This window comes from Balaenoptera musculus, chromosome 11 (genome assembly GCF_009873245.2).
Source record: "Balaenoptera musculus isolate JJ_BM4_2016_0621 chromosome 11, mBalMus1.pri.v3, whole genome shotgun sequence".
Classification (NCBI taxonomy): Eukaryota; Metazoa; Chordata; class Mammalia; order Artiodactyla; family Balaenopteridae; genus Balaenoptera; species Balaenoptera musculus.
The window spans coordinates 63,838,953-63,858,247 of record NC_045795.1 but is presented as its reverse complement, the minus strand read 5'-3'; the positions used below and the strand labels follow the sequence as shown (position 1 = coordinate 63,858,247).

At 37.3% G+C, this 19,295-nt stretch overlaps 1 protein-coding gene across 5 annotated transcripts in view; it reads left to right on the top strand.

Moving 5' to 3' along the window:
- SMARCC1 (SWI/SNF related, matrix associated, actin dependent regulator of chromatin subfamily c member 1) overlaps positions 1-19,295 on the top strand; it is a 187,467-nt gene that overhangs the window by 68,073 nt on the left and 100,099 nt on the right. For all 5 annotated transcript variants that reach the window (XR_005021809.1, XM_036868447.1, XM_036868446.1 and 2 more), the window contains exons 9-12: positions 5,191-5,316; positions 7,342-7,463; positions 10,134-10,258; positions 14,179-14,238. Coding sequence is in view for 4 of the 5 variants with exons in the window: in XM_036868447.1 (XP_036724342.1) it covers positions 5,191-5,316; positions 7,342-7,463; positions 10,134-10,258; positions 14,179-14,238 (433 nt within the window). In the remaining variant the exon portion in view is untranslated. The remainder of the gene's footprint in view (positions 1-5,190; positions 5,317-7,341; positions 7,464-10,133; positions 10,259-14,178; positions 14,239-19,295) is intronic.

Below are 19,295 nucleotides of genomic sequence, written 5' to 3'. Positions count from 1 at the left end.
CTCTAGTTGTGGCTCGCGAGCTCCAGAGCACGTGGGTTCTGTAGTTGCAGCCTGCTGGCTCTCTAGTTGTGGCTCGCATGCTCAGTAGTTGCAGCGCACGGGGTTAGTTGCCCTGCAGCATGTAGGATCTTAGTTCCCTGACCAGGGATTGAACCCACGTTCCCTGCATTGGAAGGTGGATTTTTAACCACTGGACCACCAGGGAAGTCCCCTACTTCGTTTTACGTTTAGTTAACATATAAAATTTTTCACTAGAAATTTAAATAGTTACTGAGTACATGAAATCTTTCATGTTTATTTATTTTTTTGCTTTTATGTTTGTATTTACAAACTAAATTTAAAAAATTTTTTTAACTTTTTAGTTTATATTGGAGTATAGCCGATTAACAATGTTGTGGTAGTTTCAGGTGCACAGCAAATGAGACTTAGCCATACATATACACATGTATTCATTCTCCCCCAGACTCCCCTCCCATCCAGGCTGCCACATAATATTGAGCAGAGTTCCCTGTGCTATACAATAGGTCCTTGTTGGTTATCCTTTTAAAATTAATTTATCATATTTAAATACTTTTTCTTAATGTATCCTATGAAGTCTAAATTCCAATTTGTGCTCACTGTTATCCATTTTAAGAATAAATGCATATGCTTTTCGTTAAAAGTCAAGTGTGTTATATACTTTATTTTTCTTCTTGAACCTGCATTTTTATTTTACCTTCAAGAGAATATAATCCTAGTATAATACTTTTTAATGCTTGAAGATCTTATCCCTGAAATCTAGAGAAAAGGAGCTAACTAAGCATGTCTTTAGTCAGAATATTTGAACTGGAATTTTATTTTCTCTATTATTGTATAAAACAATGCTTATGTATTGTTTTGTTGCTCTAGAGGAAATGTGATTGCTATGAGAAAGTTAGCACTTAATTTAAAATGTTAAATTGTGGATATTAATATTTATTAAATATGAATAATAAAAACGGATCACAGTTTTAAAAAACACCTGTGTACTTGCCACTCTCAAAAAAGAACATTACCATTACGTTTGAAACATTCCATGTTCATCCTTTGGCCTGCCCACTCAGAGCTAACCATTATTCTAAATGTTTGGCTTGTCTTTTTTATGTAGTTTTACCACACTCACACACACACACACACACACACACACACATACAAACACACACACACAAAACTACACATCCTGTTTAGTTTTCACATTTAAAAAGCTTTAATATCAGTGTAATCATATTGTGTACTGTGGAGTGGCTAACCCTGTGTGCCACAACTACTGAGCCTGCGCTCTAGCGCCTGCGAGCCACAACTGCTGAGCCCACGTGCCACAGCTACTGAAGCTCGCATGCCTAGAGCCCGTGCTCCGCAACAAGAGAAGCCACTGCAATGAGAAACCTGCACACCACAACGAAGAGTAGCCCCCGCTTGTCGCAACTAGAGAAAGCCCCCACGCACAGCAACGAAGACCCAACTCAGCCAAAAATAAAAAATAAAATCAAATAAATAAATTTATTACAAAATAAAAATTAAAAAAATAGGTTTTCCTAGTAGCTTACCTTTTTGTTTTCTATCCCAAGGTCATCATGATATTGTCTTAAATCATCTTTAAAAATTCTTTAGTTTTGCCTTTCATATATAAAGATCTTTAATTTACCTGGAATTAATTTTTAAGCATGTTATGATGTAGGGAAAAAAAATTTTCCCCATATTCTGTTAGATCACCTATAGTTTCAAGGTGGAAAAATATTGAAGCTGGATTTCTCTCCCCACTGATCCATGCCGTTTCTGTTAAAAGTAAATTTTTATGTATGTCGTGATTTGTTTCTTGGCTCTGTTATAAAGTTTTATTAGTTATTTGTTCTGACTTGAGTACTCCCACTTTTTTCTTCTTCAGGAGTCTTTTGGGTCTTTGCTGTTTTGTGTAAAGTTTAGAATCAGCTTGTTAAGGTCCATGTTAAACGAACTCATTGGGATTTTGATGGGAATTAAATTTAATCTGTAGAACAACTTGGAGAAAACTGACATCTTTACAATACTGAGCCTCTCAATTTGTGGAGGCAATTTATCTCCCAATTTATTTAGGTCTTTTATATCTTTCAGTAAAGTTGTATAATTTTCTTCACATTTCATTGATCATCTCAGAATGATCATATAGTAATTAAAGTATATTTTTGGAAAATTTTTTCTCTATTAAACCTCATATATGGAGTGTCAGTTGGGTAAAACTACTTTTCCTTTTACAAGGGTTGGCAAATTATAGCCACCTGTTTTTGTATATAAAATTGTATTAGATCACCACCAAACCCATTCATTTATGTATTTTCTGTGGCTGATTGCACACTATAGCAGCAGAGTTGAGTAGAGACAGAGAACATATGGCTTGCAAGCCTAAAATATTTAGTATCTGACCCCTTACCCCCCCCCCAGTAAAAAGCATACCAATTCCTCCTATATTTGTGTTGTCCCTTTATGTTCAGGGAAGATGATTTTAAACAACAACAACAAAAACTACCTTTAAATGTAATCTGAGAGGTTATAACCAAACTATTCTCATTTGAAAACTTGAAAAAAATGTGAACTGTGCTCTCTAATGTTAGAACTACTCAGTCTCCAGCATTGTCTAGCAGTTTCAAACATATATCTTTGTGTGTAGTCAAATCTAGACATCTGTCTAGTCAGAGTTAAGTTGTTACATGGAAAAAAATGTTGATTAAAGGGATAAACTGTATGACTTGTGAGCCATATAACATTGTAAAGTATTACGGAAGGAGTTTTAGAAACATACTGTGTTGAAGATCATAGTTGTCAGAAGTTTAGGACTGGGCTTGATAGCAGAGTTCACCATCGTATCATTTCATAGGTAAGGAAACTGGGTTACAGAACTTAGATAACTTTGCTGAAGGTTGCATAACCTATTATATTATTCTGACCCTAAGGTGTTTTTATGAGACAGGTAATAGAGCATAGTGGCATAAGAGCTTAGGCAGAACTCCGTGCAAAGCTTTGCCTCTTGGTAGGTAAGTAACTGGGCAGCTTGCTGACACTGTGTGCCCCAGTTTGCTGATTTGGAAAACTGGAGAGACTAACCTGCCTTGCTTAGCGGGATTAAACAAGATCATATTATATGTAAGGTGTTCAGCAGAATGCCTGGCACAAATGATCATTAGTTGTCCATACTGTCCTAACATACTTTCTCAAGAGAATTCTCTCAAGGTCTTCTGGATAGTAAAGAATGTACAGTGTGAATATTCAGCTCTACTTTTAAAATATATACATACTTATGAATAATTTGGAAAAGACTATTATGTTTTCGAATGCTGTGACATAAATTTTTCTGAATTAATTACTGAATTAAATTTTTCTGTAATTAATTACATCACTGAATTAATTTACCCTTTTCTTGAACATAGTCATGCCTTTAAATAGATTTTTTCTCTAATTAGCTTAAGGTTTCTCATGTGCTCTATTTATATCCTATTCTCATAATTTATACATATAGAAGTCTTTTCGAGTTACATTATTTAAGGTCTTGTATTCTCCTTGACGGGTATTAATTTTGTGTTTGTGTGTGTTACTGTGTAGCTCTGGTTTTGGGAGGAAAAGAGGCATGTAGTCAGGTCGATGTCATTCTTAAAGCAGTATATGATTCAGGCAATATCCTTAACAACCAATGTAGTAACGTTTCCTTTTTTTAAAATACAAGGGGGGAGCAGTGGGGAGCTTAGATTGACAAAATATTTTTATTGGCAAGTCCATATAGTCTCTTAGTGATTGCCATGTTGTAGGTTTTTACTTCTTGAAGACTTCATAGCTGTAGTTGCTGCTCTCTTTTGCTCTCTTTGCTCTCATGTTAGTATTTTAATGATTCTTGACTGGGCATGTTAATTGCAACACGCACACTGCAACACACACACACACTGCAACACACACACACACCACCCATGACTGAACAGCAGTCCCACACAGGAAAGAAGTCTAGTCCCCAATTCCTATTGTGCTCTCTTTGAGAAATACTGTTGAATAAATAGAAGTATTATATAGGCTAGGCCTGTGGTTTAAATATCTATATATATATCTGTATCTACATGTGTATCTGTATAACATCCAGAGAACCCTTCCTTTTATTCTTAGAAACGTTAACAAAAAAAAAAACCAAAAATGAAAGAAGTGGCCATGTAAAGGACTGGAAAGAACCCCAAATCTGACTCTCACTTCTCCACCCTGTCCCAACCTTGGCTGTCCCTGAAAGGCCTCTTTAGAGCACCATGTGTACTTGACAGGGCTGGGCAACATGTCAGTAAATGTCCTCTTTCATCATTTCTTAGAATGTTATCGAATGTATAAACCTAGAGACATTCCTTATGCCTAAAGCAATGATTTACTTTGGCCTTTTGCCTTTGAATGTTTCTGTCACTGATTTTTGTGAAGATGAAGATGCCACGATTAGTGAAATAAGCCAAATAGAGAAATACAAGTACTGCATGGTACCACTTATATGTGGAATCTTAAAGAAAAAAAAAAAAAAAAAGTCAAACTCCTAGAAACTGTAGAAAAGTGGTTGCCAGGGATTGGGGGGTAGGAGAAATAGGAAGCGGTTGGTAAAAGGGTACCAATTTTCAGCTATAAGATAAATTAGGTCTGACGAGCTAATGTCAAATGTGACAAAAGTTGATAACACTGTACTGTAAAGTTGAAATTTGCTAAGAGAGTAGACTTAAGTGTTCTCATGTGCACGCGCATGCACACGCACGCAAGATAAATATGTGAGGGGATGGATGTATTAACTCGCTGGGGGGGGGTGAATCCTTTCACAATGTTTATGTATATCGAATCACAACGTACACCTTAAATATCTTACAGTTTTATTTTTCACTTACACCTAAATAAAGCTGAAATAAAGAAAAAAGATGACATGATTATCAAATTTCAGGGTCTTGGTTATCAAAGCCTCAGTCTACACAAAACCAGTCATGCTTTTTTACTGTTTACTCAGTAAAAGACGTGGAATAAAAATTAAAATCGTTAAGTTGCCACTCATATGTCACTAATAGTCATATTTTTAAACTGTTCTATGCAGTTAAGGCTTTGAGTGTAATAAATCAGCTACTTTCATTTTGAATACTTTAAAAACTGTAGTGATTTATTATTTATGTAGATATTCATGCTTTGATGTGATTTTAGGTTCATGCAAAATGGATTTTGGACACTGATGTTTTCAATGAATGGATGAATGAGGAGGATTATGAGGTGGATGAGAACAGGAAGCCCGTGAGTTTTCGTCAGCGAATTTCAACAAAGAATGAAGAGGTATTTGGTTTGACACCGTTTTTCTCACTTGGTGTTTTCTTCTTTCTTGGCCTGAATGTTATCAAATCTTCATTAATAAACTCTCAGCCATCAAGTGTATATAAAAGTTACGAAATGGCCATAACAACCATCTCAGGAGCTGGCATCCCCCAAAAAGGGGCATGAGAATCTCAGAGGGTCATTAAGATTTAAAGTGGCCCATGCAGTGTGCAAGGTAGTACAACTGATTTTGTTCTCTAGATCTGAGTATTAATTTTGTGAACCAAATGTCATTACAGGGTAATTTTAACTCTTTTTTCATTGGGGACACTTAAGATTTTTGCTTTTTGTTTTGTATTTTAGTTTTTGAAAAAATCTTTGAGACATATACTTTTAACCAATAATTTAGAAAATGTAGTTCTTTCATACCTATTTTCAGCCCCGAGACTTTCTCACAAAAGTCTGTCACACACCATACATTCTTTATCTTTAAGAAAAAAATATTTAAAAACTGAGTCTTTTTCATGTCTTTTTATTTTTAGTTCATCCCTATTTGCTTTGGATATTTTTTTTTTTTTTTTTTGCCTGCGTTGGGTCTTCGTTGCTGTGTGTGGGCTTTCTCTCATTGCGGCGAGTGGGGGCTATGCTTCATTGCAGCGCACAGGCTTCTCATTGTGGTGGCTTCTCTTGTTGCAGAGCACAGGCTCTAGGTGCGCTGGCTTCAGTAGTTGCAGCACACGGGCTCAGTAGTTGTGGCTCGCGGGCTGTAGAGTGCAGGCTCAGTAGTTGTGGCACACGAGCTTAATTGCTCCGCGGCATGTGGGATCTTCCTGGACCAGGCCTTGAACCCGTGTCCCTTGCATTGACAGGCGGATTCTTAACCACGGCGCCACCAGGGAAGTCCCAATCATTAATGTTTTTTGGTTTTTTTTAATAATATGTCTGGGTTTTTTTTGTTTTTTTGTTTTTTAATTTATTATTTATTTATTTATTTATGGCTGTGTTGGGTCTTCGTTTCTGTGCGAGGGCTTTCTCTACTTGCAGCAAGTGGGGGCCACTCTTCATCGCGGTGCGCGGGCCTCTCACTATTGAGGCCTCTCTTGCTGCGGAGCACAGGCTCCAGACGCGCAGGCTCAGTAATTATGGCTCACGGGCCCAGTTGCTCCGCGGCATGTGGGATCTTCCCAGACCAGGTCTCGAACCCATGTCCCCTGCATTGGCAGGCAGATTCTCAACCACTGCGCCACCAGGGAAGCCCCCCAGTCATTAATGTTTAATTGATGTTTTAATCTCTGATTCGTTTTTCAACCTCAGGTGCAATACTTTGGATCATTTTAGGTGTATTTTCTTTATTATGGTCTGTTTTATTAAATTGGTATTAAATTTATTATCTACAGGCTGACTTTTGTATATTGATGTATGGCCTGCAACTATGCTGAGCTCGTTTATTAGCTCTAATAGTTTTTTTTGTGGATTCCTTGGGATTATCCATATATAAGATCATGTCATCTGCAAATAGGGATAGTTTTACGCCTGTGGGTTGACTTTTAAATCATAAATTGCAATCTTGTAGAATTTTACCTCTTTTGAGTCATTTTCTCTTATATTCCTTTTAATGATGAACTAGGAGTAGTTTCTGGTACATTTTCACAAGATCATTCAGCCAGTCTTTGTATTTTATTAATTTAATAGCATGTGTTTCATATTTTTCCAGTGGTTATTGAAAATGCTTTTCCCACCTGGGAACACAGAATTTGAACAGGAACAGTTTTTAGTTGTGAGGGGTTTGGGCATGTCTGTTTTATAGCACAGTTTGAATACCTGTGGGATGGTTCTAATATACCCATTGATGGTGCATCACTTGGAAGGTCAGGGAAAGTCTCCTGACTGCTTATGGTCCAGGATGCTTAATGTTGTGCCTTCCATTTCCTCTGAGCCATTGTGTTTGGTATTATCTTTGTGAAAACTCACCTTTGGACAAGGGTTTGTAGAAACTGAGGAGTCAGCAAAGCTAGCTGATATTTACTTCCATTTACTTCTTCCTAGCCAGTCAGAAGTCCAGAGAGAAGAGATAGAAAAGCATCAGCTAATGCTCGAAAGAGGAAACATTCACCTTCCCCTCCACCTCCCACACCGACAGAATCCCGGAAGAAGAGTGGGAAGAAAGGGTAAGAACTGCAACATGATTCAGAAGGCACTGAAACAGACTAAAGAACTTTGCAGATTTTTACATTTACATTGGATGTTTGTCTTACTTTGACTTGGTTGGAAGTCTTTGCTTTGATAGCTCATCTTGTTATGGGATGTTATCTGATGGGCATCTTATGTCATTTTTATACATTTCTATCTCCGAATAGAACGTTTTTTCTGTATCAATGTATGTATTGAGAAGTGTGACTGGTAAGGAATTTAAGAAATTATATTCACCAGAGTTACTGTCTTTCTCCAGTTTTACCACCTGTCCCATACATGATCCAAATGACTTATAGAGGAGTTGAACCTCTGTCTGCTCCATATTCTGCAAATTGCAGCAGTGTAGTGCCTTATTCAGTAAGTCACATTTGTACTTAGTGAATCTTGCTTGAGTGGAGATTTTGGTTTCTATTGAATAGGTTGTTGTGGGGATTAAGTGAGACTTTAAAGACCTTGCACAGTGCCTGGCCTGAAGTAGATACTTACAAATGGTAGACAATACATAATAATTTTATGATTATGTACTAAGTAGATAGTTAATAATTTCAGGGTTGTCTAGCTCAAAACATATTTTAGACTTTTTTTTTTGATGTGGACCATTTTTAACGTCTTTATTGAATTTGTTACAATATTGCTTCTGTTTTATGTCTTTGGTTTTTTTGGCGGGGAGGCATGTGGGATCCTAGTAGCTCCCCTACTAGGGATCGAACCCACACTCCCTGCATTGGAAGGCAAAGTCTTAACCACTGGACCACCAGGAAAGTCCCTCAAAATACATTTTAAGCAGTTTTTCAGAGGTTATAGTTTAGTTTTAGAAAATGACAGTTTGCAAAATTTATTCTTTTCATGTGGTAGTAAATTTCTCGATTTTCTGACTGTTATCAAGTAGATCTTTACAGTGCAGTCATCTTCTCTCTATCAGCTTCCTTTTGTGACTTTCTTCTCTCGCCAAATTTGCCTTTTGTTGCCCAGAACATGCCTTGAATCACGTTATTTCTTGAAGGTTAAGGTTACTTGAAGCATTCTTAACCATGCGTAGAAGCTTTTAGGGAAGTTAAGAAACTCTTATTTAGTTTTATAAATAATATTAATGAGTCAGTTACAGTTATAAAAAGATTTTTGTTATTTTATCAAGTCACATGTACTGTGACATAAAAATTAAAACAACAAAATAGGTTTTTCTTGGGGATTATTGAGGGTAACCTTATCTCTTAAACTTGTATTCTGAAACTTACTGTTGATGTTTAGAGATTTCAGAGCTACCTGAGATCCTTGTAAAGAATATCATAACAACTTTTCCAAATGTTTCCGGGCCTGAAATAGATGTGCTACTCTCCCCTTTACGGGCTAAGATGGGCTGCCAGGACATGAGTTGTCCCAGAACCAAAATGTGACGTCTGGGATGCTCGCATTGGTGGCATTTAGCCTCTACTCTGAGTATAAACCCCACCAAATTTAGTTTCCCAAAATAAATGTATGCGCGTCCTTTAATTGAATGCATCTGTCTTCTAATGAGCAGGACTTTGCTCATTTAAGTCTCCCCTTAGAATAGTCTATTTAACTAAAACATCTTGAAACCTGTTTTCCTAACGTTTGTTTTATTCATCTTCCTGCATCTTTCCTTCATTTTGAAGTATTTTACCTCCTTGCCACCTTTAGTTTCATAGGCTTAAAAAAAATTGTCATGTAATTTTTATTAAACAAATTTTTTTACTTTGTATACCTTATTCTAACCTATGCCAACATGTTGTCCCTCTAAAAAGAGAACTTGGAGCATTCTCTCAGCAGTGTGAGGACTCAGCAAGCTCTTCCTCCATTCTGCCTTCCTTGTCGGTGTATTCTAGATTACTACCCCAAAACGGGAAATTTTTTTTCTTAAGCTTTTATGCTTTTACTCATCATCCTGAAACACTGCCAACGTTTTAGTAAATTGTTACAGTTCTCTTTCTCTGAGTTGTATTTTTGTGGTCCTTGTATTCATTTCTTTGTATTGGTACACATCACATTATACGAGGTAGTTAATGATTTCTGTCTTGTATTCCCTGTAATTCCTCAAGGTAAGGAGTCATTCCATTCTTGTTTGAACTTTAATATGCTTTCTGGCATGTGTTAGTTTTAAAAATAAATGTTGATTTGATTGAATTGGTGGTGAAAGAACAATGGCAATTTTTACAAAATACAAAAGTTAGTACCGTCCTAAGTGATTTTACTTTGCAGTTCCTGATGTTTGGATGATACAAAGAGCCAGGAAAATACGGAAAACCACAAAAAACCAAAAAGCAGTTATTTGTATGTATCTTTGAGAAAATTTCTTATGTAAGTGATTCTTTATGATCTGAGATAAAATATGTGCTGTATTTCCGTAGCAGATATTTTTTTTATTACACTAAGCACCTTTTAGGATACTGTCTGCAAATTTGTATTGCAGAATTTCTGTGGTCATTTCTTGTGCCCTATAAATTTTCTTTTCCTTTTGACTGGTTAGATGTAATTTGGGGAATGTATCTAATTTTTTGGATTTCTGTTTGTCCTTTAAGTGATTCTGAGCGTAGATTCTCTAACAGTGTAGTTAAAGCCTCTGAAATTGTTTGCTGTAAGTAGCTATCGTCAGTCTTGTTTGTGATTATGTATCTTTTATGTTTTAGCCAAGCTAGTCTTTATGGGAAGCGGAGAAGTCAGAAAGAGGAAGATGAGCAAGAAGATCTTACCAAGGACATGGAAGACCCAACACCTGTACCCAACATAGAGGAGGTGGTTCTTCCAAAAAATGGTTTGTATCCTTCTGCCTAGACTATGAGAGTGTTAGATGTGATTTAATTATTCTCAGCGGTGCCATGGGATGATTCACTTCTTGCTCTGTGTCTCCAGTTCTTAACTTTCAAATATTAATAGATTCCCCTTTTAAGGTTAACGTATGTGAAATTCCCTCTTTTCCTGTCTTTTGGTATACTTTTGCTATTTATCGGGAAAACACACTGTGATCAAAAAGTTCTCGAAATTTAGTAATGCTTTAAAGTTAATGGTTTTAAAATCCCAACAGAATCAATATACATATGAAAAAATGGAGTACGTATCTATGTACAATTTAACCTAATTAAATCAGTTATTGGGAGGCAGATGTTAGACGTTTTTAACTGTGATTGTGGATTTGTCTGTCCCTTTATTCCTGTTAAATTTTTTTCTTCCTGTATTTTCTTGTACTTTGAAGCTCTGCTGTTTAAGGGCATATACATCTAGATCATCGTGTTCTTCTGATGAATTGAGGCTTGTATCATGTCTCTAGGTGCCATAATAGTGCTTGTCTTGAAATCTAAGTTCTCTGATAATAATAAAGCCTCATCTCACCACATTCTTTTCATTAAATTTCTATGTTTTATTAGTCCCCACTGTACTTAAGACTTCAGCAGTCCTATAAATTTTTTCTTACATTTTATGTTTTCAATTTGTACCTCTCTGGCATTCTTTTACTTTCACCTTAATTATGTAAAGCATTGCTTTTAAACATCAATTTGTGGAGACTTAGTTCTTTCCCCCAATGTACACATTTTCTGTTTTTAATTGGAGTATGTATGTAGTCCACTTAAATGTAACATAATTATCTATATGTTTGGGTTTAAGTCTACAATCATGCTTTTTTCCCATTTGTCCCTCTCATTTCCTCTTTAGCTTTTAATGTTCTATTCTAGCCCCTCTATTTTCTTTTCTTTTCGAACTTATATGGTTTCTTTTATATATAGCATAGTTTTGTTTTTTTGGGGTTTTTTTGGCCATGCAGCATGGCATGTGGGATCCCAGTTCCCCAACCAGGGATCGAACCCATGCCCCCTGCATTGGAAGAGCAGTCTTAACCACTGGACTGCCAGGGAAGTCCCTATATATAGCATAGTTTTAAACTTCACAGAGCGTAAAAGTCACCATTTTAAAGTGTATTTTAATCACTCCAATGGTTTTTAGTAAACTCACTATGTTGTGCAGTCATCACCACTGTCTTAATTCCAGATGTTTTCATCCCTGTGAAAAGAAACCCTATACTTATTAGGAGTTAGTCCAAATTATTTCCTTTCCCCATGTGTTGGCAACCACTATTCTACTTCCTGTCTGTATGGATTTTCTTATTCTCTATTTGCTTTTTAGCTATATTTTTCTTAGTGGTTGCTCTAAGGATTACAGTATATAATATATCCTTAATTTATCAAATCGATTTAGAATCATTGTTGTCTAGTTGAGATAAAAATGTATGAAATTTACCATAATATAATTTAACCTATGCCCTCTCCTGTCTTGTAATGTTTTCATGTATTTTACTTTGATGTGTGTTGTAATCCCTACAACATTTTTCTTTTTTGTTCTTTTTTAAGTAGTCATTTGTATTTTTAAGAAATGAAAAATATAGCCATCTATAATGTTACATGAGTTTCTAAAGATCACCGTGTTATACAAAATTGGGCAATAAAAACCACACAAATATATTTTAAAGATCATATAGAAGAGAAAATTCACAAAGGCAATCAAAAGAATAATTTTAAATAAAAACTATGAAGGTGGTGATAGTCCTAAGAGATAACCATCTAAAACTGGGAAGCTATAATAATTAATGTAGTATGGTTTAGACACAAAAATGGCTGCATTCATCAGTGGAATAGAATGGCCAATTCAGGGACTTCTCTGGTGATCCAGTGGTAAAGAATCCACCTTCCAATGCAGGGGGCACGGGTTCTATCCCTTGTTGGGGAACTAAGATCCCACATGCTGCGGGGCAACTGAGCCCGTGCACCTCAACTAGAGAGCCCCAGTGCTGCAAACTACAGAGCCCATGCGTCCTGGAGCTTAAGCACAACTACAGAGCCCACGCACCCTGGAGCCAGCACGCCACAACTAGAGAGAAGCCCTCGTGCCGCAACAAGGAGCCTTTGCACCCGCAATGAAAGATCCTGCATGCCGCAACAAAGACCCAACGCAGCCAAAAAAAGAAAAAATAGAATGGGCAATTCAAATGTAGATCCATATTTGTGAATAAATTAAAATTATTATGAATTTAGCAACACAAATAAATGGGAAAAGATCAAACTGTTCCACACGTCCTGTAAATTTTAGTATTCTTCATATATAAGAATTTAAACTTCAGGTGGATTAAAGTGCTCAATTTAAAAACAAAACTGTAGAGACTTCCCTGGTTGCGCAGTGGTTAAGAATCCACCTGCCAATGCAGGGGACACGGGTTTGAGCCCTGGTCCGGGAAGATCCCACATGCCGCGGAGCAGCTAAGCCCGTGCGCCACAACTACTGAGCCTGCACTCTAGAGCCTGTGAGCCACAACTACTGAGCCTGCGTGCCACAACGGCTGAAGCCTGCGTGCCTAGAGCCTGTGCTCTGCAACAAGAGAAGCCACTGCAATGAGAAGCCCGCACACTGCAATGAAGAGTAGCCCCCACTCGCTGCAATTAGAGAAAGCCCGCGTGCAGCAACGAAGACCCAGCCTGGCCCCCAACACAGCCAAAAAATAAATTAATTAATTAATTTAAAACAATAAAATAAAAACAAAACTGTAGAAGTAAATTTCCAAATGCTAATGTACTTTAAACAAGTGTTAGTCTTGGAGAAAATATTCATTACCCATTTAACAAACAGAGAATTAAAACTCTAAATATGTATAAAGATTCTTAAACCTTACAGAATAAAGGACAAAGTATTATGTACTGGTAATTTTATTAAAAAACCTAGGATCAAAAAATGTATGAAAAGATGCTTAATCTCATATAACCAAGGATATGTAAATCATTAAAGTAACTTTTCATCCATGTGATTTTCAAAACTTAGAAAGTAGATGATTCCCAAAGTACAACTGTTTTGAGGAAGTGAGTACTCTCAGATGCTATTGATGGAAGTATAAATTGGTGAAGGCACTTAACACAATTTGGCTGTATCTATTAAATTTAAAAAACTGTACAATAACAGTTTTAATTTCATAATCCATATTAAGTAATTACATGCATGCATAAAGATAAGTATAAAAGAATGTTGATTACACAGTAATGAAAAATTGAAAATAAAGTTTCCATTGATATAGGGCTAGTTACCTCATGATCCACTCATGGACACAGAGTGTCTATTAAAAATGAAAGAGACGTAACTAAAAATACATGGAAAGATCACACAGGTGCACTGTTACAAAAGTAGAAAACTAAGTACAAAAGTAGAAAAGTAGAGTACTAAGGAAATAAGCACAGTATGATAACTTTATATCTGTAAGATTTAAAAACCCTCAGAATGTTTTGAAGTCTACATAGATGTATAAAAGGTATTGGTTCTCCCTCAATTTGTCTGGCTTAATGAATGGCACAGAAATGGGAATCCACAAGTGCACAAAAAAACACAAAAAATACTTTTGGTAAAGGGGTTGAAAGGTTCTTTTCAGGGTTTACTCTCTATTTCTGTATTATTTGCTTTTATGATGAAAAAGATTGCTGCTTGTTTAATTAATTACAGAATATTGTCTGTTACATTAAGTGTTAATGTTTCTCAGCTGGGCTTGCGGTTTTTACATGAAGGTGAGTAGGTTTTGCACAAAGGTAAGTACTGAATGATGGTGGAGATGCAGTGAGAGTCGTGTAATTTTTGATCTCTATTCTGTTTTCTTAAAAACAAGTAGAACTTTCCCCCTAAAACATAATTTTTTTTTTTTCTTTCTAGTAAACCCAAAGAAAGATAGTGAAAATACACCTGTTAAAGGAGGAACTGTAGCAGATCTAGGTAAAAATCAGAAAATCTATACAGTTTTGTCTCTTGAATATGTCAGCTCCCTTGATAATCCTTTCTTTACTGAGAGATTTCAGTTGCTATGCTTTCTAGCACAGATATTATCTATGGCTATGTTAGTACCATTGTTGTTTAGTTTGCTACCATATTAGGAAATTTAATTTCTTATGATCCATTCTCTCCATTCTTACTGATCTGCCTCTCTCAGAGCGTAATGTTTTCCTGCAGACTAGCAAAGGTGGTAATATTATATCTAAATCAGAATATCTGAGTTTTAAAGAAACAGTTATAATTAGAGCACTTTTTATAACCTGCCTGAAGTATTTGTTTCACAACGTGTGCAGATTGATTTTGTGTCTTCAGAACAAAAATCTGTTGACTGTTAATACTTTGTAAGCAAACAGAAACTTTCCTTGGGACTTCCCTAATGGTCCAGTGGTTAAGACTCTGCTGTGCTCCCAGTGCAGGGGGCCTGGGTTTGATCCCTGGTCAGGGAACTAGTTCCCACATGCATGCCGCAACTAAGAGTTCGCATACTGCAGCTAAGAGCCCACATGCCACAACTAAGACCCGGTGCAGCCAAATAAATAAATATTTTAAAAAAGAGAAAATTTCCTTAACAGGATAAAATGAGAGTCACATCATCCTTTTACTCTATTTTCCAGTTATAGAGTACACTTTCACAAGTAAGGTCTAATTCTTGGATGTGCTTTGAGGGTAGTCACTTGTTCCAGTTTTTAAAAGTAAGGATAGTTTTAAACATCTTTGTTCCTGAAAGTTATATATATAATGATCTCACTTACTTTCTTCATTTGTAAAAATCAAAGGGGATCCTCGTGTTTTCAGTATATATTAAATTTATGAATTGATGGGATTTTAGACCTAATAGGGATTTTCAAGATCTCCTTATGTGGAAAATGAGACTTGTATTTCACTATGTCCTAGTCAAGTGAATTCTGTATTTCAGATAAACTGCTGTGGTTCTTTTTTTTTTTTTTCCTGCTCTGATTCTTGATGGCAGACATGAGTGGGTGTTTGGGAGAGTTTGTCTACTTCATTTCACTAAATACATCCTGCTTTTTCTGGCATAAAGCCTGTCATTGTACATCAGTGGATGATTCTATTTTTGGTTATGTTGAAAGTAAAGCAGAAAATTGTCTTGATGACAGTTTATATAAAGGTGTTATTAGGTCAACAAAATAAACAATGAAAAGAGATACTGTCAAAATCCTATCGTAATTGTTTTTTACATTATTAATAGAATATGGATCTTTAATAACTAGTAGTAATTTTCATTTTCCATAAGTTTATATCACCTATTCTACAGCCATCACTTACCCACTGAATCAAAGGCCAAGAAAGCAAAAACTAACTATAAACAGTCTTTTGTTTTATATTCTTAATAATGTGAAAGGTAAAATATTGTTAAGACTTGAATACTCTTCACTGGGACAATTTGTTAAATAGAATGATAGTTTAAAGTTATATCCCGAAAAAGAATAATTCTGTAGTTTTAAGGGAGTGGACAATTGTCTTTTTAAAAGTGATGTGACTATTAGAGTATTTTTGTCGTAGATTTTATCAGAGGAGTCAAATTGAAGCCAATTTTAGGAAAAGGATGGGGTTCCAACTGGATTATAAGTTTTAGTGCTGGGTATAGGAGATCTTCCTGTTGTATTTGTGAACAAGTTGAGGTCTCAATCAGGAGTGCTGTGGCTGTGGATGCTGCTGACCATAGCTGGAGAGTTTGGCTCCTTGCAATTTGAAATTGTTGTCCTGGCCTTTCATCCAGGGACCAACAGGCTTCCCATGTATCATGTAAGCATCTGACTTTCTGCGTTGGCTATAACCTGAACCATGCCAAGGGTGACTGATCCATCAACTGAGAATTATTGATCAGAGTTGTTTGTTTTTTTAACTGATCCATATTTTGCCTTATATGCCACTGAGCCAAGTATACCCAGTCATTTCTTTCTTTTGTGAGATCTCTGGAAGGTCGAGATTCAGGGGCTGAGGTGAGAGTGTGTTTGCCCACATCTAGAAGGAGGAAGAGAACATTTATTGAGTATTACCATCTAGGAGTCAGTATGAAGGGTGCCCCTCCTACTTTTGTATTATCAGAAGTCTATTTCCATTGGGTACCAAACTCCTTCAGGGATGAAAATCTGTTAAACTAAAATGAAATAGTATAATTTGACCAGAGAGAGTGCAATCATTATATTGTACTACCACCATTTAGTGAGAAGTTGATTATCCTTTGGTTTACTAAGACCCAAAGGACAAAAAGTTCATTTTTGACGGCCTTACCCAGAATTCTTTCTGTTAGTCACTTCCTAAGAAAAAAATAGTCCCTCTGCAGAGTTGGATGACTCAGTGTTGGTAGTGCTGTAACTTACCGCACGTCTGCTTTTAGCGGATGTTTGTCTCTAACTTACAAATCAAGGAACAGTGTCCATCTTTATGTTATGTGAGTACCTGTCAGGTGTCATTCTACCTGTTTGCGTTTCTCCATAAAACCGTGTTAGCCCCGATTCACTGATTAGGAAATAGAGACTGGAGGGTTTCAGTAACGTTCCTAAGTGTACAGCTATTAAGTGAGAGAGCACAGATTCAGATCTAGGACTGTCTATCTGTAGTGCTAATGCTTTGTATCATTGCACTCTGCTCTTGTGTCCCGCTCATTTCTCTCAGCTTCTATTCATGCTTATAGTTTTGTGAAGTCATGGGGTACATCCGCACCTGAGGTTCTTTGATTTGGCTTCTTCCTCTCTGTGGAATGCTTGCTTTGTCCTTCTCTCAGGTTGCAGCTTAAATGTCACCTTTTCAGAGAGGCTTCCCTCTATATTTGCTGTGAAGGGTCCACCCACCCAATTCCTCTCTGAAATATATTATTTTGTTTTTAGACTCTGTATAGCAGTTTTTTTTTTTTTTAACATCTTTATTGGAGTATAATTGCTTTACAATGGTGTGTTAGCTTCTGCCTCATAACAAAGTGAATCAGCTATACATACACACACATCCCCATATCCCCTACCTCTTGCGTCTCCCACCCTCCCCATCCCACCACTCCAGGCGGTCACAAAGCACCAAGCTGATCTCCCTGTGCCATGCAGCCGCCCCCCACCAGCTATCTGTTTTACATTTGGTAGTGTATATATGTCCATGCCACTCTCCCACCTCGTCTAAGCCGACCCATCCCCCTCCCCATATCCCCAAGTCCACTCTCTAGTACGTCTTCGTCTCCATTCCCGTCTTGCCCCCAGGCTCTTCATGACCACCCTTTTTCCCTTTCTTAGATTACATACATATGTGTTAGCACATGCCATTTGTTTTTCTCTCTCTGATTTACTTCACTCTGTATGACAGACTCCAGGCCCATCCATCTCACCACAAACAACTCAATTTCATGTCTTTTTATGGCCGAGCAATAATCTACGGTATATATGTGCCACATCCCCTCCATCCATTCATCTGTCGATGGACACCCGGTTGCCTCCATGTCCTGGCTACCGTAAATAGAGCTGCAGTGAACACTGTGGTACACGGCTCCCTTTGAACCATGGTTTTCTCAGGGTATATGCCCAGTAGTGGGACCGCTGGGTCATATGGTAGCTCTATTTTTAGTTTTTTAAGGAACCTCCATACTGTTCTCCATAGTGGCTGCACCAATTTACATTCCCACCAGCAGTGCAAGAGGGTTCCCTTTTCTCCACACCCTCTCCAGTATTCATTGTTTGTAGATTTTTTGATGATGGCCACTCTGACAGGTGTGAGATGGTATCTCCTTGTAGTTTTGATTTGCATTTCTCTAATGATTAATGATGTTGAGCATTCTTTCATGTGTTTGTTGGCAATCTGCATATCTTCTTTGGAGAAATGTCTACCCAGGTCTTCTGTCCATTTTTGGATTGGGTTTGCCTTTTTGATATTGAGCTGCATGAGCTGCTTGTAAATTTCGGAGATTAACCCTTTGTCAGTTGTTTCATTTGCAAATATTTTCTCCCATTTTGAGGGTTGCCTTTTTGTCCTGTCTGTGGTTTCCTTTGCTGTGCAAAAGCTTCTAAGCTTCATTAGGTCCCATTTGTTTATTTTTGTTTTTATTTCCGTCTCTCTAGGAGGTGGGTCAAAAAGGATCCAGCTGTGATCCATGTCACGGAGTGTTCCGCCTATGCCTTCCTCCAAGAGTTTAACAGTGTCTGGCCTTACATTTAGGTCTTCAATCCATTCTGAGTTTATTTTTGTGTATGGTGTTAGGGAGTGTTCCAATTTAATTCCTCCACGTGTAGCTGTCCAGTTTTCCCAGCACCACTCACCGAAGAGGCTGTCTTTTCGCCACTGTACACTCCCGCTTCCTTTATCAAAGATAAGGTGACCATATGTGCGTGGCTTTACCTCTGGGCCCTCCATCCTGCTCCACTGATCTACACCTCTGTCTTTGTGCCACCACCACACTGCCTCGACCACCGTAGCTCTGCAGCACAGTCTGAAGTCAGGGAGCCCGACTCCCCCAGCTCCGCCTTTCTTTCTCAAGATTGCTTTGGCTATTCGGGGTCTCCTGTGCCTCCATACAAACCGTGAGATCCTTTGCTCCAGTTCTGTGAAAAACGCCAGTGGTAGTTTGATAGGTACTGCACCCTGGGCAGTATATACACCCTCACAATGTTGATTCTTCCAATCCAAGAACATGGTATATCTCTCCATCTACCTGCATCATCTCCAGTTTCTCTCATCAGTGTCCCATAATTTTCTGCATACAGGTCCTTCGTCTCCCAAGGTAGGCTTACTCCCAGATATATCATTCTTTTTGTTGCAATGGTAAATGGGAGTGTTTTCTCAATTTCACCTTCAGATTCCCCATCATTAGTGTATAGGAATGCAAGAGACTTTTGTGCATCAATTCTGCATCCTGCTACTTTACCAAATTCACCGATCAGCTCCAGTAGTTTTCTGGTAGCATCTCCAGGATTCTCTATGTATAGTATCATGTCATCTGCAAACAGCGACAGATTCACTTCTTCTTTTCAAACTTGGATTCCTTTTATTTCTTTTTC